At 54.6% G+C, this 22,316-nt stretch overlaps 1 protein-coding gene across 2 annotated transcripts; it reads right to left on the reverse strand.

Moving 5' to 3' along the window:
• Positions 1-458: 458 nt before the first annotated feature.
• On the reverse strand, positions 459-21,748 carry CIB2 (calcium and integrin binding family member 2). Of its 2 annotated transcripts, XM_060095117.1 has the most exons (6): positions 21,551-21,744; positions 14,309-14,343; positions 6,196-6,307; positions 3,848-3,995; positions 1,541-1,736; positions 459-1,107 (listed from the first exon to the last, which is right to left on the reverse strand). In XM_060095117.1, exons 1-6 carry the CDS (start codon positions 21,599-21,601, stop codon positions 1,086-1,088), a joined length of 564 nt encoding a protein of 187 aa, XP_059951100.1. In that variant the 5' UTR covers positions 21,602-21,744; the 3' UTR covers positions 459-1,085. The 2 variants fall into 2 exon arrangements, with proteins under 2 accessions (XP_059951100.1, XP_059951099.1); XM_060095116.1 differs by lacking the exon at positions 459-1,107 and having other exon boundaries at positions 1,114-1,736; positions 21,551-21,748.
• Positions 21,749-22,316: the final 568 nt, after the last annotated feature.

Genomic DNA, 22,316 nt, shown 5'->3' on the forward strand with positions numbered 1-22,316 from the left:
GGGGGTTGTAGGGATTGACAGTAAATCAGCAGCCTGCTCAAGACTGTACAGTTGGTCACCCCTCCTAAGGCAGGCCCAAGTCTGGCTGGCCGCCTGGGTCAGCCTGGGCACTGCTGGGCAGTTTTTGGAGCCAGCCAGTGGGCGCTTGCTGGCCATCCCTATGTGATCTGGTCACCCTGTACCTGATACATGGTTCGTACTCCATAAATCTTCACCGGAATGACTATCACTATGAGGGAAATGGAAACGGTTTTCACCCAACATCTCTTCATGGTGGTCACTCGAAGCTTTGGGGCACAGATGTGTCTTCCCCTCAAGGACTTAAAGCACTGAAATAAAAGTTGGTGCCTGAAGTGGGAAGGCAATGCTTAGAGACGTGAATTGCTAATGGTGGAATTTCAAGGAGAAAAGGGACCAGTGAACATTTCTTAACCTTGGCAGACACAGAGAACACGGGGACATGAAAGTGTTTTACTGTACCAGGTGTTCACAAATCTGTGGACAGCACACACCAGTGAGGATTCCACGTCATTGGGGAGAGAAGATGGGGTGGTGCTCAGGTCCTGGACAGAGACAGGGACAGAGCCCTTGGACCCACTGTTCACACAGCTTCACATTGGGAAGGGTCAGGGGAGAAGGAACAGGCGGGGTCGGGTGTAGCCCAGCTGTGGGTTTTGGAGAAAGATTGCATAGCTCGTTAAACCTTGTCCTTTTTTTTTCACTTTGCCCTGGGCAACCAGGCTGCCTGCCCAGCACTTGGACAAGTCAGCACCCCTGCCCTGTTAGGGGTTCTGTCTTCCCCTCCCAGTAGGGCCATTTCTGATGGGGAGAGGACCAGGGTGTGGGGAAGGTTGGGGGGAGAGAGGGAAGGCCCGTGGAGGGACCACAGGGGGGCTGGGAAAGGCCCTGCCCCTCACATACCCCCTTCCCTGGTTAAGGATTTTTTGCTGAAAGGGCCAAGGAAATGTGCATGGGTGTAAACCCCAGAGGCCACAGCTCCTCTCCTGGGGAGCCTGGAGGTCACACTCGTGTAGGCAGCAGAGCTGGATGGTCGGCTTCTTGCCCCTGCAACCTCGGCACTGTCCTCAGATCCGGATGTGGAAAGTGCTGGAAAGAGAAAGAGCAAGAGGGGCTGAGAGGCTCTGGACTGGGTGGGTAAAGGTCCTCAGCAGAAAGCCAACCAGGCCCCGCACCCAACCCTGGACAGTTCCTCCAGAAGGGTGCGGAGGATGCAAACAATCTGCATGAGGGAAGGAAGGCCTGGAGGACCAGCTGTGCCCAGGGCATCCAACCCCCGACATAACCAAAGGGCCCCCAGTCTCTATCCTTCACCAGAGACTGGCCCTGCTGGGGACAGAGGACTCCCCAGTCACACCCTGAGGGCAGCTGGGCCTGGAACGTGACCTGCCTCCCGGCCCACACAGGGCCTGCCGGGACCACTGCTCTCAGGGGCAGTGACAGTGCCTCAGCCCCGCGGGGTCTCCTGGCTGCGGCCCCCATTCAGGCCCGCCCTGCCCGTGCCAGCCCCTCGGGAAGGCACCTGAGGAAGTCAGGGGCCTTGGCGATCATGTCCTCGAAGTCGGAGAAGCCCAGCTTGCCATCGCCGTCCAGATCGGCCTCCTCAATGACCTTGTCACACACGAGCACCACCTCGTCCTCGTCCAGCTCCGACTTGGTGAGCCGGGCCAGCGTCATCTCCAGGTCCTCCTTGCAGATGAAGTTGTCGGTGTTGAAGTCTGTGGGGTGGTGTCAGGGACGCTCAGGCCACTCTCCTCTGAGCTGGTCACACCAGATAGCTCCCTGGCCCCTCTGTGCACACTCTGGGGACACTGGATCCTTGTCCTCAGCCGACAGGGACCAGGGGGTCTCACTCATGAGGCACCTCTTAACACAACATTCAACAAATCCGCATTCACAATCTGCACAAACCCCTACCATGATGGCAAGCCCAGCCTTGGTCTGAGACACTTTGAACGTCCAAATCTGAGGCCTCCTGGGAACTTTGGGCCCAGGCTAAACGGCTCTCCTGGCCTTGCCCCATGGTGGACCCTGTGTTCCCTCTAAAGCTAAGGAAACCAAGACCTGGCAAGGCTGAGTGACTGAATCAAGGTCAGATGGCTGTTGGAGGGGAAGCTGGGATGCTGATCGGGGCCTGTTCGACGCTAAGACCCATGTTTTCTAAATTGCACCATGTTGCCTCTGGTCCCAAGCCAGACATGTAGGTCAGAAGACTCAGAAGCCCCCCCAGAGAGAGGCCCTGTGGTTGGCTTTTGTGAAGAGCAGGGAACATGGTTTGAGTCTACTCGGCAAAAGGCACTACCACTATCCACAGCTCAGCAAGATGCTCAGAGGGCCGAGCCACACACAGGCTCATCACAGGGAACTTGAACACCCTTCTGACTGCCTTTCAGCCCAACTATCAGATCTTTGCAAGTGCTATTTCTTCTGTCTGGAGTGCCCTTCCCATTTATCTGTCCAGCAGACTCATTCTGCAGGGAAACTAAGGTCAAGGAAGTGGGTGATCCTTGCTAGAGGTCAGGCCCCAGTTCCCCCCAGCACCAAACCCCAGGTCCCAGTTGCCTTTCTCCATTCCACCCGCCAGTCCAGGGTGGTAGGGGAGCCCTGGTTCTCCCTTCACTTGTCCCCACACCTGCTTGGCTGTGTGCCCTGCACTTCCCCTCTCTGGCAGACTACAGCCTTCCCAGAAGCCATGCCATGGGGTCCAACATTAGGGGGATGATGGTTGGAATTCGAGAAGCTTTTTACTTGAACCTTGTGGGCGTAGTTTGTTAAGGGTAGACAAGGCGGGTACCATGCCTCTGACGTGCAAACACAATGTGGGTGCAGAGATATATGTAGACCAAAGTCCCCTGAAATAAACGTGACAACTACAAAATGAAAAAACAGCCCAATGGGCCCCATTGCCTTGGGATCCCCTGGCTGATGAAAGATGCTGGGCACAGGTTTGTCTGTGGCTCCTCTGGTCCAGGACAGACCTTCCCTGGGCCTCAAAGTTCCCATCTGAGCACTGTCTGAGGCTTTGACACCAGCCCCAGCTGCTGTCAGGCTCGAAGCCTATGAGCTCTGCAGTGTGAAGTTCTCTCCTATCGCCACAGGAGAAACCAAAAGCTTCGCAGGTACTCGGCGCCCTCTGGTGGCCAGTGGGACAGTGGGTCGTGGGCTGGGCTGGGGTGAAATGAGGCCACCCTACCCCTGGCAGCAATTGCAGAGGTGGGAGGGGGGACCTAGGAGCCTACTTCTCAGCCCAGCCTCACCACCTAGCAGAGGCCTCCTCTCCAGAACCCTGGCGTCGGCCAGTCTAGCTCCTCCAGGATGCCGAGTGATCCTTCTAGAACACAGGGCTTCCTGGCCTCACCTGAAACCCTGCAGTGGCCCCCAAACTCCTTGGCTGGCTCCTCACAGCCCAGCCCCAGTGACCTCTCCAGCATCACACCGCCCTCATCCCACCACATTTGTCTCCCCATCTTCTCACCACGCCCTGTGCTTTGTGGTGCTCCCTCTACCAGGTATGCCCACCCCCATTCTCCTGTTGACAAATCTCCTCTTGTCCTCCGAGGCCATGCTGAAATGTCACCACATGTGAATTCTCCTCACGCTAACCACCCGCCCTAGGTGGAGTGGGTCCCTCCCTCCTCTGCTCTCAGGACCCTGCAGATGTCTCTTAGGCACTAGTTGTCCCCACTGGCCACTCTGCTGGACATGCACTCTTCAGAGTGTTCTTGGTGTCCCCAGCATCCCCACGGTGGGAACCAGCAGTAAGTAGATGGCCTATGGAATGCCACCACCCGCACCCAGCATCACAGCCCCTCCTCCAGGCCCTTGTTACCGTAGATCTTGAAGGCGTAGTTTGCCTTGAGGTCACGAGGAGCCGACTCACAGAGCACAGAAAACATGTCGACAAAGTCGTTGAAGGTGAGGTTCCCCTCGCCATCCTCAGAAAAAGCCTCCACAATCCTTTCCTTGAAGGGATTCTCCTGAAGAAAACAACCACAGCAGTCACCATAGGTGAAGGTTCACTGGGAGGAACCCAGAGCCCGACAGCTATGGCCTATGTGACCTTGAACGAGTGACCTAATCCCCCTGGGCCCCAGTTTCCCCATCTGTAAAATGGGGATAATAATTGCACCTACTTACTTGGGTTGTGAGATGGTTGAATAAGTTAAAGTATGTAAGGTGTTGGTACAAAGCCTGGCACCAGTGAGAGCTCTGCAAGCATCATGTCTTGTTATATTGTTCAGATCAGCACGGAGGGCTCAGCAGAACCAAGGTGTGCCCACTGGAGGCATCACCTCTTCTGAGGCAGGAGCAGGGATTAGTCCCATTGCCCAGGGAGTACATGGAGGCTCCTGCCTTGACATGCAAGGGAAGACAATGTTACTGAGTCCACGTTCGTACTGCTCACCACACAAGAGGCCAAAACATAGAGAAACGAGTTGTTTGGGCAAGGAATAGTGATGTTATTTGGAAAGCCAGCTAACCGAGAAGATGGTGGGCTCCTGCCCCAAAGAACCATCTTGCCTGAGTTAGAATTCAGGTTTCTTTTATACTAAAAGGGGAGGGAGTAAAGTCAAACACTTCCTGTTTCCCATCAGCCTCCCGGAGGGGAGGTGTTAATTTCTTCCTCCCTGTAGTCATTCACAGGTGGGCCTGGTCAGGATGTTTCCTGTGAGCTAAACAGAGGTATTTTAGCTTAACGCTCATTACCTGGGAGGCAGGGTTCCCAGAGATGGGCCATTATGTATAATTTAAGCTTAGAGGAAACATCCCTTTAGTGATTAACTTGGAATAGAATACAAAAGGTTCTTCCCTATTACAACAAGAGCCCAGGGCCTGGGCAGCTCTCAGCTCAGACCAAGATCACAGGGGGCAGAAGTGGGGCCCCAGAAGTGGGAGAACTGGGCCGGGACCAGCCCACAGGTAGGTGGGGAATTATACCAATGACTCCTTCCTCTGACCCCAACTCACTCAGGGCCCACCTCTCCTGGAGTCCTCCGCCCCAGCTGGGCCAGCACTGGGCCACTCCACTCTGTGCCCAGCTCAGGCCAGCACGGGGGGCTGAGAGACAATCCCATGGTTCCTGCCGAAGGGCTTCATACCCTCTAGTGATCCTCTGAGGCTGGAATCAAGCCCCTCTCTAGGCCAGGCTGGACGCTTGTCAGGGCTGAGCCTCTGGCTCACTGTCCCCCAGGACTGAGGTCATAACCAGGATACAGGCCCCAAGTGGATGCCATGTGGACCCCAAGTGGACACCCTGACGCCAGAGTCACACACCTGAGGTCTGGCAAGGGGCTCTTTGCAAAGACCCAAAGCAATGTGCCCTAAAAACCCAAATGCTTTCTTACCGCTGGAGTATTTTATGTGTGAGGAACTCGGGAAATGAAACTCTTATGTCGAGGATATATATGGTTTGAGGTCTAGCAGCATCAGCCTCACCTGGGAGCCTGTTAGAATCTTGGACCCACCCCCAGACCTGCTGAACCTGAATCGGCATTTTGACAAGATCCCTAGGTGATTCCTGCGCACCTTAAAATCTGAGAGGAGATCCTATGGATGGCCCTGCTGTGAGAAAACAGCCATGCGAGGACGAGGCTAAAAAAATTACCTTAAAAAGAAGACACAAACAAGATCTGCCAAGGGGCTTCCCTGGTGGCGCAGTGGTGAGAGGTAAAAGAAACCAATGCAGGGGACACGGGTTTGTGCCCTGGTCCGGGAAGATCCCACACGCCGCGGAGCGGCTGGGCCTGTGAGCCATGGCCGCTGAGCCTGCGTGTCCGGAGCCTGTGCTCCGCAACGGGAGAGGCCACAACGGTGAGAGGCCCGCGTACCGCAAAAAAAAAAAAAAAAAGAAGACACAAACAAGATCTGCCAAGGACAGCAGACAGGCCACTTAACACAGGGGCAAGCAGGTGAGCACAGGTCGACAGCCCTGCAGACCATAGGGCAGCACCAATCACGGCACCCTTACCGAGTAAAGCTCATTTACTTACACACGTAGCTCATTTGTTCACAGGGTGCAGATGAGGAAACTGAGGCACAGCTGGGGTTCAACTCAGGTCTGGGTGCCCCTGCTGCCCTGCCCATCCAGAGGGGCATATCCCCCAAACTCCCGGCCCCCCTGCCCGGCCTCCTCTAGCTGATCCCCCCGGCTCTGCCGAGCAGCAGCCTCTCACGTACCCGGAGCTCCGGCATCTGGATGATGAGGCTCATGGGCACGTGGACGATGGGGCTCTTCCTGTAGTCCATCGGGACGAGGTTGGGGGCCAGCTCATAGAAGCGCGCGTGGAGCCTGCGAGGGAAGCAGAGAAAAAGTGCTGGAGGGGATGCAGTCCCCGGGCCCTCAGAGGCCCAGCGCCACCCTGCCTGCACCCTGGCCCCTCACGCTGGAGACCCACTTCGGCCAGGGCCCTGGGGAGACCATCTGCTCTGCCCACAGGATGGGGGATTTGTAAGGGAGGCAAGTTCTGCCCAGACCCCTATGCTGATGACCAGATTGCGTCCTGGCCATTCCCATGACCACCAACACCACGGCCACTGCTGCCACTGCCCATCCCCCCACCCACAAGGGCTTGCCATCTGATCTTATTGTTTTCCTCTTTGGACTCAAGATCTTAAGAATCTTCTATGTGCCAGGCATGTCACCTCGTACAGCTCAGCAAACTGAGGCCTGAAGAGGTTAAAAGAGTGATTTGTCTAACACCACACAACTAGGAAGTCTCAGGGACCATGGCTGGAACCCGGGACCGGAAATCCAGAGCAGAGGCTCTTAAGCCCTCCTCCCCATGCTGCCCCTGCCGCTCCCCACTCCTGACCTCGCTGAAGTCCTGGCCCAGTTTGCTACCCCTGCCCCCACGCTAGGCCCTGAGGGTTGGGTCTCTGGAAGAGCTTCCAGAAGCCCTCACATCCTGTGAAGCCCCTGAGAACGGCCATCCACAACCTCTCTCCAGCTGGGGGCGGTCGGGATGGAGCCCACAGCCCTGGGCCTGGCCCTCCTCGCTGACGCGCCAGGTCCCCAGCTCCTTCTCACCCTCCCACCTTGCTCGGGTGGGCCCTGGGACACAAGCCCACCTACATGCTGCATGGACCCTCAAGGATGTGAGACATCCTGACCCTGTCTCAGTTGCAAGCCCCTCCTCCATTATTCCTCTGCGGCCCTGTGTCCTGTTGTCCAGGTCTCTGATATCCCGAAGAACAGCCCTCCCCTCCTAACCCCAGGCAGGTACAAATTAGGTTCAGATGAAATTGTGTCCAGGAAGTGCTGCCAGACAGAGGGACAGGTGTCAGGGGTATTGACGGGGGGGCTGTGGTGAGGCCCAGGGCTCCTGGGGCCTGGATGGAGGGGTGACCCCACATCTCCGGGGCCCGCCTTCCCTGCTACCCCCAAAGCCGGATCAACCCTGGTCTTCTTCTAAGTGGCCTGGCCCAGTGACATGCTCCTAGGCCCATCCTTAGCAGGCCCTTCAGCATAGCCACCCAATCCCCCATCAGGGTTCACCCAACTCTTGTCGCCCTGCCGCCCAGCCCTCTCCAGTGGAGCAGGTCACTGCTTGCCCAGCTCACACACAAAATGTCAGCCACTGTTTAGCAAATGCTCACTCTGTGCTGGGCTTTGGGTTAACCCCGTGTGCACTGCTTTACTCAATTTAATCCCTAATCACCCCGAGAGGTAGCTATTAGTACCCCCCACCCCTGTTTTTCCGGTGAGGAAGCTGAGGCTAAGGGGTTAAGTGTCTGTCCCAGCTTCCAGAGCCAACAGCGGTGGGTCCAGGCCCTCCCTGTAAATCAGGCCACCCAGGTTCAGAGCACCTGGTTCAGAGCACCTGTACAGTAAACGCAAAGCAAATGCCATGAGCCCACTTGGCCAGTCACATGCTCCTATAAAAGGGCCTGAAATCACAAGGAAGTTCCAAGGCTTGGAAACACAGACCTGGAGGGGAAAACCCAAACCCTGTCTTTTGGGTCAAAGGGGGGCAGTGGATAACAGAGTTACAGGATCAAGCTGGGACCCTCCACGAGGGGGCATTCAAGGACTTTCTTTGCTCTTACTTTCAGCATTGAGGAAAAATTTGCCCTTTTTTTATATTGTCCCCAAACATGGAACCTGGACTATATATCACTTTATGCATCTGGTTTCATGCGCTTTTGACAGGACCATAGTATTTGCAACGGTTACATTTCCCACTTGACCTTGACATTTGGGATGTAATGTTGGGGTGTTTGAGGTGTTTGTTTACACCTTCGAAGATTTGTGGGGTGGCTGCAGCAGGGACGTGAGTCAGACTGAGGGTGGAGCCCCGCCTACACCTCTCACTAGCTGCGTGGCCTTGGGCAAGTGGGTTAACCCATTGGAGAACAGATTTCCCTATCAGTTAAATGAGGATTGTCCTACCCTCCTCACACTTGTGAGGATTAAAAAGGATGGCGTTAGTATTTAAAACCACCTGGCCTCAACTGGTAGCTATTAGCGTTTTGCCTGCCATGTCACGGGCTCCCTGCAAGGGGCGAGGATTTGGGAGAAGGCCTGTGCGTATTAGTGGAATTGAGGAGGTGTCTTCTGGGGTACAAAGGCCAGCTTCTGCCCTGGGACAGAGATGTGTTCTGACTCTATGCCTATAGTGATATTGTAATTTGTTTTTTAAGGAAAACTCAAGGAGAATTTGGAAAGATGAATTGCTTTGGGAAAAACTCCAAAAACTGTCACAGAACTGCATTCCTGTACCCCTCCTCCCAATAAAGGGCACTACTGAATTCACAAAGATGTACATATTAGTCCTATCATAAGTTCCAGGGGCAGAAACAATACCTATGCTACTTGAACTGTTCCAGAGCATGGGGCAAAAAAGTGACAGCCTCCCAGTTTATTCTAGGAAGTTAATAAGAACCCTGCTACCAGAACCTAGTAGGTAGCATCCAAAATGGACCAATGGCACTTACACATACAGATGCAAATATCTTATAAAATAACATATTAGTAAATCAGGTCCAACAGCATTTGAAAGAGTAAATCATTGGGACCAAGTAGGATTTATTCCAGGAATGCATGGATGGATCAATGTTTGGAAATCTGTGACTATAAATCACATTAATAGGCAGCAAAAAAATATTTTGATCAACTTGATAGCTGCACTTATGACTAGATGGTTGTATGTACACAGAAAAATATCTGAAAAGTGTACACCACGTGTTTACACTGATGGTCTCTGTGAGGCAGGAGTGGAGAGGAGTGATAAGAGAAGGCCAACTTTCACTTATTACTTTACCTACTTCTGAACTGAGTTTTTAGAGTATTTATTAATAAAAATAAAAAGTATTTTTAAGGTATATATTAATTTTTTCAACAAAAAACTTAAAATCCTTATTCAAACATAAACAAAAGGATACTCTCTACCTGAAATCAACACCTAACATCATACTTAAATGATAAAAGTACTACAGACATTCCCATAAAAGTGGGATTCCTACCGTCACCATCATTGTATAACATTTCCCCGGTGAGTGCTAGTCAATGTAATTAGTCAGAAAAATAAAATAGTATATCTAAATATCGGAAAGGAGGATGCAAATTATTATTTGCTGGAAAACCAAAAATAATCAGTTTAAAAACTATTTGAATGAGGACTTCCCTGGCAGTCCAGTGGTTTGGACTCTGTGCTTCCACTGCAGGGGGCACAGGTTCGATCCCTGGTTGGGGAACTAGGATACCACATGCTACGCAGCGCAGCCAAAAAAAAAAAGTTAGTAAAAAAAAAAAACAAAACTATTTGAATGAGAAAGAGCTCAGTAGCTCTTCTACACAATAGTTTTTCTACCAGCATTCACCTATTCAAAAATATTATGTAACAGAAGATCTAATTCACAACACAAAATCCCCCTCCAAAAACACCCAAACAACTAAGTATAAAATAAATATGAAATGTGCACAAAGAAAACCATGAAGCTTTACCAAAGGATGTAAAATATTTAGGGAGTTAGATAACCTTCCTGATTGGAAAGGCTTACTACTGTAATGATGGCAATCTTCTCTTCATTTTCCTGTAAAATGAATACACTCTTTATTGAAATCTGCAAAAGATTTATTTGAGATCTTGCCAACCTGATTGAAAAGTTTGTTTGGAAGAATAAACATTGGAGAGTGGGGGAAAAACCCTGAAAAAAGAGTCCCCGGGGAGACGTTTGTCCCGTCAGATGTTAAAACGTAGTTTAAAGCTATTTAAGTAAAACCATATGGAATAGACATTGGTGTAGAAGAGGCAGACCCAAATATAAATGAGAATTAGTCCAAGACAAACAGCATTTGAAATCAGTGGGGAGAAGATGGATTCTTCTGGAAGTCACAGACTGGTTGGTGGTCCACATTCATGTCTAGCTTTCATGTAAAATAATGATTTAAAACTTAGCTGCCAACATTTACAAATTAAACAATTTTACATGAAAAACCTGGATTTCCCCAAGGCCACAACCAGTTGGGGCTCAGGAACTGCAATTTCTGCAGATCCTTGTCCTAAAACATTCCCGTCGGGTTACACGGCTTCATTTATTTGCAGTGCATGTTGGCCCCCACAGACAGCTGAGTTTGAGACCCTTGGGATAGTCAGTAAACGATTTGGGGACAGAAGACAAAAGAGATGTAACAGCCAGTGTGACTGAGGAAGTAGGGAAATGGAGACTCATGCATGGCTGCTGGAGGGCAATTTAGCAATAAAAATCAAAAGCCTTAAAAACGTCCAGGGCTTCTGGGCCAGAAATCTCTGTTAGAAATGTATTCTAAGGAAATAATCCCAGACGCGTGGGCTATACGTCATGGTGTCCCAAGGATGTGCACTGCAGTGCTAATTCTAATGGTGAAAAGCTGAAAATCTAAATGTCCAACCAAATGAAGAGGTGGTGAGATCATTTTTTTATCTCATCTATTTTTACAAGTTGCCTAAGGAAAAGCAATTTAAAGCAAATTACAGAACCTGATCCAAATTTCCGATAAACACACACAAAGGGAAAATATTTAAACATTATTTACCCAGAGGTTAAAAATACCGAAAGATTAATAGCCATTATTTCTGGGTGGCAGGATTACAGACAATTTTTTTCTCTTTTGACTGGCTTTATTTTCTAATTTTTCTAGTCATCATGTATCACAGGTGAAATAAAAAATTAAAAGTAATTAAAATAGATTATACAGAGTTTTTAAATGGTTGAGAAAATAAAATAAATGATAAAGTAACAAATAGGCAAACACGCCGGGGTGCTAGCTGGGCCTCTCTGTGCTTAGGAGCATAGGCTAACTGGGGGCAGGGGAGTTACCTATAGCAAAGAAGGTGGCTGAATGGGGGGCTGCCCACTCAGGCTCAGCGTCGGGCTGGAAGAGCTGTGCCCTGGGGAGCAACTGGATCCACGCGGGTTTGTGTGTGTGTATGTGAGTACAGAGGAAGGAGGGGAGCAGGGGAGGGGAGGGGAAAACTGCCCAGACGGGTATCTGTGACTCAGTATCACTGACCTAAGGCTACCAGAGAGCTGGGCCCCAAGCTGTAAAGAAGAACCTGCTGCTCACGTTTCCTCCTCGCCATCTGGTCAGTTCTCAGGGTGCAGCCCACCCAGAAAACCATCCGGGTGGGGGTGGGGTAACAGTGCTGGAAGGCCCCTGGGAGGAGGGCCCTGGGCCTCGGGCCTAGCTCTGCCATTGACCTGCTCTGTGTTGCCGGCCGGGTCCTCGCTCCTGGCCCTCTCTGGGCTCAGGGCCTCGGTCGTCCCGCCTGGACCTGAGATGTGAACAGCGTGGAGGGCTCCCCTGGCAGGGGTGATCAGTCACACTGGCTCTTGCTGGGGCCCAGAGAGAAGGTTGGAGAAAATCGAGGGGGCTGAAACTGGAGTCGAGCCATCGAGGCCATGCCTGGTCCCCCAGGGACATGTAATCCCACAGGCGGCCTGGCCTCACGACCCTTCCTGAGGGTGGGCGGGTGGGCAACAAAACTCCAAGCAGCCTGTGTTGTGCTGAACAACACTGTCACCCCTGCCCTCCCAGCCACTGGAGTCTGTGGAAAAACAGCCCCAGGGGGCACTGTCATCCTCATGCTGCAGAGGTGGCAACTGAGACATGGCAGGTGCTACACAGTGGGGACCAGATCCCAGGGCCCCTGCTCCCAGTGGGGCTTTACCCCCTCCCCTTCCCCACATGACCACTCTGCAGAAAAAGCACCGGCTCTGGTGCCCACTGAGTGTTAACACAGAGGTGGAGCCTGAAGGAACCAGTGACAGAGCAGGTAGCGGGGGACTCAGAAAGCGTGTCCAGCTTCCAGAAGGGGTCCTTTCCCCCCTTTGTGGACTCCAGGCCTGGGCTGAACTACAGAGGCCGGCACTGAAGGATCCAGAGCTGGGCAGGCCAGGGCTGTGGGGAGCCAGGAGACCCCCTACCCCTGCTCAGACCACCCACCTGCCCGGGGCTGATCATTTTCCAAGAGACCAGGGTCACCCTCAAAGGCCCCTCAGGTTGAATCCAATTTCTGGCCTGGCCTTTGAACCACTCTCCTCCCCCATGGGCAACTGGGGATGGGGCAGGGTGAAGCAGGTCTGTGCCCTTGACCCCACTGCTCCTAGCCTGCAATGTTCTCCCCTTGGCCAACCCTACCCACCCTTCACCCACACACTCTTCAAGTGCTTACTGGTGCCGTGCCCAGTGCCAGGCATGGGGAGCCTGTGTCCTGCCTGACTGCAAGTCCGGAGGGAGCTGGGCACCTGGGCCATGAGCCCACAGAGCCCCCTAAAAGGCTGCAAAAGAGGCTGTGTGAGAGCTGGGGGACAGGGAGTTGGGGGCTCACAGAGTAGATGACCCTGGATTGGGTCTTGAAGGACATGCAGGAATGCAGCGGGAAGATGAGAAAGGCAGCGGGGCATCCAGTGCCAAGGCCTGGGGACAAGCTTTTGCTGCCAGAACAGAAATGGTGGTGGGCCTCCCAGGACAAGCAGTCTGGGCCCGGCGTCTACAAAGGTGGGAAGTCAGGATGGCGGGAGCTCCCTGTTACAGAGGCCAAATGTGGTGAGGCTTCAGCGAGGATTTGGGCCATGAACTCTGAAAGGTAAGAGGTGCCTCGGGCATGCTGGGGTGACCGCTGTGTTATTACAGTTCTGAGGACCATCTGTCCAAATGCGAAGCGCACCCCACACCTCACTCAAGCTACAGACCAAATTCAATTTATCAAACACCACACCCTGGCGTTCCTGCCTCTCAGCAACGGGGGAGGTATCATTATCCCCGTTTTATAAAAGAAACAGAGGCTCAGCGAGGCTCAAAGCCTGTCCAAGGTCAGAGCCGGGAAGTAGAGCCCAGGTCTGCTGATGCCAAGGCCTGGGGGCTTTGCCCCTCACCCTGCTTCTCCTAGGTGGTAGGAGTGGGCATCCCTGCCCACCTAGGAGACAGGCTGGAAGAGCAGCCTGGGCAGAAAGGAAGGACTGAGGGACACCATCTGAGCAGAGTGGTCATGGCAGTGACAGACCATAGCTCCCTTGGGAAGTGTAACAGACTCTAGCCCCAGCCTGCCCATCGACCTCCAGGGAAAGTGATCCTGAGACCTTGCTGGCTTTTAGTGCCACCTGATAGCCCAGAGAGGGGGGCCTGGCAAGGCCTGTGGGGCCAGGTTTCCTGGCATTCTGTGAATCCTGCCCACCATCTGGTCCTGGGGCTCTGAGTCTGCCAACCCCCTTCATTTCTCCGGTCTAGGCCCACCCCACCCCCCAAAAAGGGAAGAGACCCCTGGTGGACAGCTCAGGGGCGGTGGTGGCACTGCCTGCCATGCCCCTGCCTTTAGGACCTCCCAGAAGTGGCAGGACATCAGAGCCAGAAGGCTCTTAGGGATCCCTAGTCTAACAGACAGGGTCCCCCCTTAGTCTGACAGGTCCCAGGGTGCAATGAAATAACGAGGACCCTGGAGTCAGAGGCCAAGTCTTCAGTCCCTGGCTGGGCGACTTTGGCCAAGTTGCTAAGCCCCACCTGTAAAGTGAGGATAAAAGGATTCTCCTGTTACAAGGGCACAGTGAGGATTAAATGAGAATGTTTCTGAAACCGCCCACCACGGAGCCTGGCATGCAGTAAGCAGACGTTCGATTCTTGGCAGAAGGATGTGAGCCGGGGGTGGGACGTCTCGAGTTCCCACAGCAGCCTGCGCTCGGCTGCTGATGGGGGTGGAAAAGCTAGTCCTCAGCCGGTGCAGCACCCCCCAACCCCCTGCCTCCGCCCCGGGGTCCCCGGCCCCACCCCTGCCCCTGCCCCAGCTCCAGAGGGGTGAACAAGAGCCACACTTACTTGAGGATGTCCTTCTTATTGAAGAAGGTGCAGTCCTGTGGAAGGAAAACGCACATTTAGTTGGTTGTCCTTCCTCCCTCGGAGCCACACAGGAACAGCCAGCCCTGGACTGGGGGCAGCAGAGTCACTACCACCCCTCCCTGCACCAGCCCATTGCGGGGAGCAGTCTAGTGGGTCCAGAAGCTGCCTTCTGAAGCTTTTGACCTGAGCCAGGGAGTGAGTGCGTGGTGTGGGGGGCTGGGAGGCATGCGTAGGGGAGGGCATTTGGGAGGCAGATGGAGAGTTCAGAGATGGATGCCATTGATTTGAGGGGCTAGGAGATACCTTGTGGGACACCCGGGGGAAGTGGGTGGGAGACAACACAAGAGTGAGGACTGACAGGGTCACCGCATTGCCCAGCGGCAGGGGGCACGGTCCATGCTTCAGCCCCTAAGAATGGCGCATCATGGAGTCATGGGTGGTGTGTGTCCTGAGTGGTCGCAGGCAGCAGCCCCGTGGTCAGAGGCTGAGAGTTCCAGGCACACAGACTGGGGAAGCACCAGCATCTAACTGGTATCTGAAGCCACAGGAATAGATGAGGTTAGAGAAGGCAGTGAAGAGGGTGGGGTGCGGGGAATGAAGGGGCCAAGGAGGAGAGGGGCAGGAAGAAGGTGGGCAGGGAGGAACTGGCAGCATCTGGACAGAGGACAGGGTGGAGGCTGCTGGGGACCCCCATGTAGGCATGACTCAGGGTTGGGGCAGCACTCGGATCCTGAGTTCACCCAGATTATAAACTCATCTTGGGGATCCTGCCTTTGTCTGGATAACCCACCTCCTACAGTCACGCCTCTGTCCACAGCTCTGCCTGCCTGGTGATGATGCTACTATGCCAGGCCTTGTGGGAAGTATGGGGGTGAGAAGGACCCAGCACTTCATAAAATGCCCAACCGTAAAGGGCTTTTGTGCTCCTCCCCTGCCGTTTGGCCCCTCCACCTTGGCCTGTTGTTGAAACATGAGGGAGCCCAGAGCCCAGAGCTGGTGGGGCCTCCTGGGGAGGTATGCTGACCAGAGCTGGCTCTGACGAGGGACTAATGGCCACGGTACAGGCTTGCAGACAGCCCGGCTCACACTGGATGAGACCTGGAGCCCCTGGCCCCAGGGCAATTGCACTGCACATTGAGGAGGACCCAAGAAAGCAGGCCCACAGGATGCATATCTAGGGTTTCCAGTGGGCACCTAAAGGAGAGCCGAAGAGGGGAGAGTTGGTGGCAATTTCCAGGCCCCAGTTAGCCCCACAAGTCTGTCCTGAGCCACCTGCTGCTCGGTGGGAGTTAGACTAAGGACCCGCATAGTCTGGCCCTTCTTGGAAACAGAGGGGCTTCTCCTGGGGGGCTAGACTTTGCTTTCGGTGATAGCTCCTCTGTAGGGGGCCGGAGAGGCTCAGGCTGGGGAAGCAGTGCCCCCTCCCCACCCAGAATGGGCAAAGAACTCCATGCCCCACAGGCCTAAGACTCAGACGGGCTGAAGACCGTGTGGGCTGATTTCTCAGCAAACCCCAGAAACCTGGAGCAGGCAGCAAAGGCCGCCCAGCTGGGCCTTCCAGGCACAGACCTCTCTCAGTCCCACAGCTGGTTCTACGGCCTGAAGCTGCCAGCGAGAGGGCGAGAGCGCTTCCAACCAGCATGGTGGGGGTGTCGGCATAATGGGATGGGGAGAGGTCCTGGCTTCTGCTCTCTTTCCCCCTGGCCTATCCTCTTCCCCCTCCCCTCTCTTCTCTCCTCTCTCCTATCCCCTGGGTTGGAAAGGAAGTACATGGGTCCTGACCTGAGGGTTTTATTGGCATTAAATGTGAAAGCTTCTCACATGACTCCAGTCCCTTATCACAACTACTTACATCTGTCCACATCAATGGTCCTCAAGGTGTGGTTCCTGGACCAGCAGCATCGCCATCACCTGGGGACTTAGTGGAACTTTAGATTCTCAGGCTTCTCCAGAACTACAATCAGAAACTCTGGGGATGAGGCCCAGCAATCTGCATTTTAAAAAGTCCTTCTAGAGATGCTGATGCTTGCTAAAGTGTGAGGGCCTCTGCTCTAGAGCAGAATCACCTGGGGAGCTGTTTAAACTCCCTGTGTCCCCTCCCATCACCACCAATGGACCCCAGATCAATTACATCAGAATCCCTGAGGGTGGATCCAGGCATCAGCAGTTTTCAGAGCCATCAGGTGATTGCAATGTGCAGCCCAGCCTGAGAACCACACCACAACCAGTCCATAATTACCATGGGCTGGTCCGTGGGGACTCTGAATATCCAATTTTGTTTAATCCTCATCACTAGCCTATGGGTGGGGGTGGGGGTGGGGCAGGCATTACCTCCCCATTTTATAGATGGGAAAACCAAGGTTCAACAAAGTTGAACAGCTTGCCCTAAATTGCACACGCAGATCTGGGCTGGGCTGGAACTCAGGCCTATGTGCTTTTTAAAAATAATTAATTAATTAATTATATTTTTGGCTGCATTGGGTCTTCGTTGCTGTGCAGGGGCTTTCTCTGGTTGCGGCATGTGGGGGCTACTCTTTGTTGCGGTGCGTGGGCTTCTCACTGCAGTGGCTTCTCTTGTTGCGAAGCACGGGCTCTAGGTGCCTGGGCTTCAGTAGTTGTGGCACGTGGGCTCTAGAGCACAGGCTCAGTAGTTGTGGCGCATGGGCTTCGTTGCTCCGCAGCATGTGGGATCTTCCTGGGTCAGGGCTTGAACCCGTGTCCCCTGCATTGGCAGGCAGATTCTTAACCACTGCGCCACCTGGGAAGCCCCCTATGTGCTTCTTGACCACTGCCCACTGAGTGGAAACAGAGCCACAGTCCACCCAGCACCATCGTACACCAACCACTCCACGTTCTGCTTCCACTGTGTATTCCCATATCTGGTACATGGTGCATGCTCAATAGAGACTGGTGGAATGAATGGCCAGACTTTTCCATATAAACCTTCCACAGCAGTTAACATTATCATTTCACTGGCTGGGGAATATCTCACTGAAGGCATTGGCCCTGCTTAACCTAAACTTTCTCATCTTTCTGAACATTTAGCCACAGCCATTTCTAGGTTTTCAACATTACCAATAAAGCTACCATGAACCTGCTCGTCGACTGATGTTTTGCTTTTCCTTCTGCTGACTTACTTCCCTGCAACTCAACCCAGGGAGGCAGCTCATAGGGGAGGAACATGGCAGGTGCCTTAAAAGCTTCTCAGGGCTCTGAGTAGCCTGGCAGCGTGGCAGAGGAAAAGGTTTAGTAGTCAGATGCAAATTCTCGTCTTGCTTTGCACCCTTAGGCAAGTTCAGTCTCCTGTTGGAACCTCAGTTTCCACATCCGTAAGATGGGGATACTGCCTCTTGGAAAGGGGCAGTGAGAGGAGCAAATGAGATAAGATGCAGGAAGCCTATAGGCCACAGCTTACCCTGTTCTGTGCAACAGCTCCACCCAGTACCCCATGTCCCAAAGGCATCCCTTCAGAGCCCGCAGCTCTGTGTCTGTTCCCACCCTGAAGACACCAAACAAAAACCCTGCCCCCCTCCATCTACTCAGCTGCCCAGGGAGCTACAGCCATAGGCCTGCAAGAACTCTTCCCTATACTCCACTGAGAACAAATGTCCGGTCACTGCTTGGTCCCTGAGAGTTCACAGGGATAGGTCTTCAGGGAAGAGTCCCAGCTCAAGTTAGGGTCATGAGGGGTGGGAGGGAGGGAGGGTGCCTAGCCCAGGAGAGATGGGCCCTCAGGACTCTGGCAGCAGAAGACAGGGCAGGCTGGGCTTTTATAGCAGAAGCTCAGATGTTATGCCAGTTAAGGCTACAGTTCCTCCTCTAAGCTTATATTCATCCTGTTCTCCCACCTGGAGTGCCTTCCCCACCTTGTCCAGCTTGTCCAATCCTTTCCATGCTCCAAAGCTCAACTCAAGGGTACTTTGTCCAGGTAGCCTCCCTGCCTCCCATCTCCCACATGCCTGGTCTGCCTGTGCCAGTGGTCCTGAGCCGAGCCATAGCCAGTCCCAGCTGGAGTGGACTCTCCATCCAGCTCTGCCAGCTCAAGCCTCAGCACCGTCCAGCTGACCATCACACAGCTCAGCTGATCCCTGCAAGAGCCCTGTGACATGAGCACAGCAGGGCTAGTGATCATTCCCATTTTAGAGGTGGGGACACTGAGACCCAGAAGAGGACAATGGCTTACTAAGGCCTACAGCATGTATGGCCCAGGCATGACTTGAACCCAGGACTTCAGAATCCCTGGAGTCCTTTCCCCTCCTTAGAGCCATGCTTTAACAGGTATTCATTCATTCAGACAACATTCTCCACTGCCTCTTCTGTGCCTGAGCAGGGGACACACAGGAAGTGGGATGGAGGGGAAACAGACAGTGATGACTGGGTATAAACCATTCTGTGGCCACAAGAAGGATTGGGGGAGGGCATCAGGGGGCCTGTCCAAAAGAGGTGAGGCCTGGCACGGACAGAAAGATAGGCCAGACGGCGCTGATGAAGAAGTGAGGGGAGGGCGCCAGGAGAACAAGGCCAGAGGTGAGGCCATGCTTGGCTAGAAGCCCTTCAGTGTGCCTGGAACTTGGGGTGCCGGGGGGGTGGCTAAAAATGAGGCTGGAGGCTGGCTGAGCTCAGACCAGGCCAGGGTGAGGTCTGCTCTGCACTCCGCTCAGGCTATTATCCCAAGACACTGTGGAATTCCTGGGAGAGGAGAGGGTCACACCCATGTTTTAGAAAGATCCTTCACATCTTTGACTCTGTACTTCTGCTCCAGGCATTCGTGACCTATATATGGACAACTCCCTAGGGTCTCCCACCACAGTGGGGCATTAGTTAATACACATACGATGCAACTCTTGGTCCAGAGATTCTTTTTAAAGAAAATATTGTTTTACATTGGTGACGCACATTGTGTCTGTTGGAAGAAAACGGGAAGGAGTGAGAAGGGGATGGAGTGAGAAACTGAGAGGTTGTGGTAGCAGCACGCTGGAGGGGCTGGAGGGTGCAGAACGGGGTGGCGTGGGGGGCAGCACTTACATTTTCCGTTACACAACACTGAGAGGCCTCGCCCAGGGCCCTGGCTATGGACATCGAGGATGGGATCCCCAGGTGAGCCCCCAAAGAGGATGAGAGTTACAGGACTTGTTCTTGACTGAAAACATAGGCCACAGTAGAGCAAAGAGCAGTGGAGGGTCCTGGGGAAGGCGGTGAGCTCTCGGTTGTTTGAGGGGTCTAGGGGCTGGATCTGGAAGGCAGAGAAGTGGTCTGGGAAGAAATCTGAACTTTGGGAATCACTGGCACCTGGGGACTGGAGAAGAGGGCAGGAAACCCTGGAGATCAGTTGGGGGAGGGGGTGGCTGTTACTCGGGGTCACCCCCAGCTGGCCTTCGCTGGCCCTGGCCAGCTGGAGAGTCTCAGGGAGGGAGACGTGGGGCTCTCAGGTTTCACAGCTCTCGTTTCTCCCACCAGGCCCAGCCTCTGGCAAAGGATCAGAACCCAGCACTGGGCCTGACTCCGAACGGTAACTCAATGCCAGGCCAGACTGAGTGGGAACCCAGGCTCCCCATGCCCACGAGGCTACTCTTCTCAGCGTGGTCTACCTGCTTGCCTGGACCCACCTCCAAGTCTTTACCCAAGCTGTCCCCTCTGCCTGGAATGCCTCCTTCAGGGCCCTGATGGGCAAAATCCTACTGATCTTTCAAGGGTCTGCAAGCGCTGCATTATTTCTGAACCTACCAGTCAAAGCAAAGACCCCCTTCCCTCCAGGTCTCCCACTGCCCCCTAGTGCCCTCCCCTCGAGCACACTCACTGCCTGCCTCTCACTGGAGGCGAGGAGCTGTCTCGGCAAACAGTGAGGGCCTTGAGGACATAAGAGCACACACAGCCCCCAGCCCCAACAAAAGGAGTGAGCCTTGGATTCACAATTCAAATTCTTGTGTGGACCTTCACTGTGCAGGGTACCGAATGCCTCTTCAGCCTTTGTTTACTCTACTGTAAAATGGGGCTAAATAACCCACCTCCCTGTGATGATCAGATGAGTTGATGCATAGAGAGCCTCCATTATAGCGCTGGGTACACAGAAGGCGCCTCCACGTGAGGCCCTGAGAAAGCAGTGTTATTGACAACCAGCACTTCCAGGGGGAAAAGGGCCTTTATTTTACTTGCGCCCACATCAGAGGACCCACACTTCAAGCTCGATTCCAAAATAAATATTCACGAAGGCAACAGGCAGCTGTGGAGACCCTGCTGGTGTTCATCTCCCCCAAGCACACTCCACACAGGCCACAACACAGTCCAGCCCCCTCTGCCTGGCAGAGTCAGGAAAGAAGCATCAGAGCTGGGCCTGGAAGGGTAAGTGAAATCATTTGGAGACCGGGGAGCGGCATCCCCGAGCACGGGCAAAGAGAGGGAGGAAAGAGCTCGGCGTGTCAAGGGAACGCGGATAGTTCTGGGGCAGCTGCAGTGCGCAGGGCAGGGAAGGGGCCTGGGCAGGCTGGCCAGGGCTCTGGGCAAGCCAGGAGGCTGGGCTCCTCCATCCTGCAACCACAGAAAAGTTTGTACATGAGTGGGAGGGTATTGGGATCTGATCTGGACAGCTCCCTGACTCTGGAGGCAGAGGGACTCAGGAGGGTCTAAGGGGGCGGCTGCTGGGGGCCTGAAGGAGCTTGGAGAGGTGACCACGTAAGACTGGTACCTGGCTTGCCTTTTTGCTCCAATTATTTCCATACTGGGGCCATACGGAGAGACCCCAACCTAGAATGGCATTTGGGTGCTGATGCACTTCACTCCCTACCCAGCTAACAGCTAATTTCTACTTTACAAAGACTCACTCTCCTGGGCTGCTTCCCAGGTTTTGGTGGGGGGGAGGGTCCTCCCTCCAGCCTACGTTTAAGGACTCCATCTCTGAGCCAAGGTGGGCGATGGGAGGAGTAGTCGGGGAAGGGTTCGGGTCCAGCCTGGGGCCAAGAGCAAGAAGTCTGAATGAGAGAGAGAGGAGGGGGGAAGCTGGAACGAGGGACGCCTACAAGAATCTTTTAAGTGGAAAGCGCTCTCATTCCTCGGGTAGGTAAACTGAGGCTCGGAGAAGTCACCAGCCCAAGGTCAAGCGTCGAGCTGAAAGCAGAGGCAAGGTTTGAACCCGGTGAAACGGCTGTCTGGAGGCCGCGGCAAGCGACGGGAAAAAGAAGGGAGGAGCTGAGGGGCGACGCTTCGGGAGCCGGGCGGCGGGCTCACCTGGTAGTTGTCCAGCTGCTCTTCGGTGAAGATGGTCTGCTTGTTCCCCATGGTGGCTGCGGCGCCGTCGCTTGCTCTCCCGGAGGCCGCCTCCCATCAGCGGGCGCCGGAGCCCCACGCCCGCGGCCCTCTTCAGCCCCTCGGCGGGCAGCTTCCGACGGCCGCCGGACCCGCCGCCCGGCCTCAAGGCGCCGCGCCCCGCAGCCCACCCGGCGGGGGCGGGGCGGGAGCCTGGGAGGAGGGGAGCGGACCCCAAGCGTGGCGACTCCGCCCCGCGGCGGGGAGAGGGCGGGCACCCGGCTCCCAGCTGCCGAGCGCCCCGGGCCCGCCAGGGGGCGGCCTGGCCGCGGGAGGCGCTCTCTGGCCCGTCTGGCGCCCGCGCCCGCGTCGGCTGGGCGGACCCAGGAACTTCCGGCCGCCGGGAGCCCAGATGGCGCGGGGCTGAGGGTGCGGGGCCTGGGCAGATCCATTCGAGGGGTGCAGTGGGGGCGACTGGGTGATCTTGGCTCCCCTTGAGCTGGGGCGCTGGGCGTCAGTGAGGAGCAGGGGGAGAGACCTGAACTGTGAGTGCGGGGATCCAGCCTGGGGCCCAGCTCCGCCAGCGTCTCACCGCGCGACCTTGGGCCCCGTTCCTCCGCGGAAAAGCAGGGGGTCAATCGAGATGCCCTCTAAGGCCCCTCCCGGGCCAGGCCCGGGGAGGCTGATCTGGTCTTTGACCACGGCCTGGTCAGAGTATCTCAGACCCTCTGGGTCCCTCGGGGAGGAG

The sequence above is a fragment of the Mesoplodon densirostris genome, chromosome 4, assembly GCF_025265405.1.
Source record: "Mesoplodon densirostris isolate mMesDen1 chromosome 4, mMesDen1 primary haplotype, whole genome shotgun sequence".
Classification (NCBI taxonomy): Eukaryota; Metazoa; Chordata; class Mammalia; order Artiodactyla; family Ziphiidae; genus Mesoplodon; species Mesoplodon densirostris.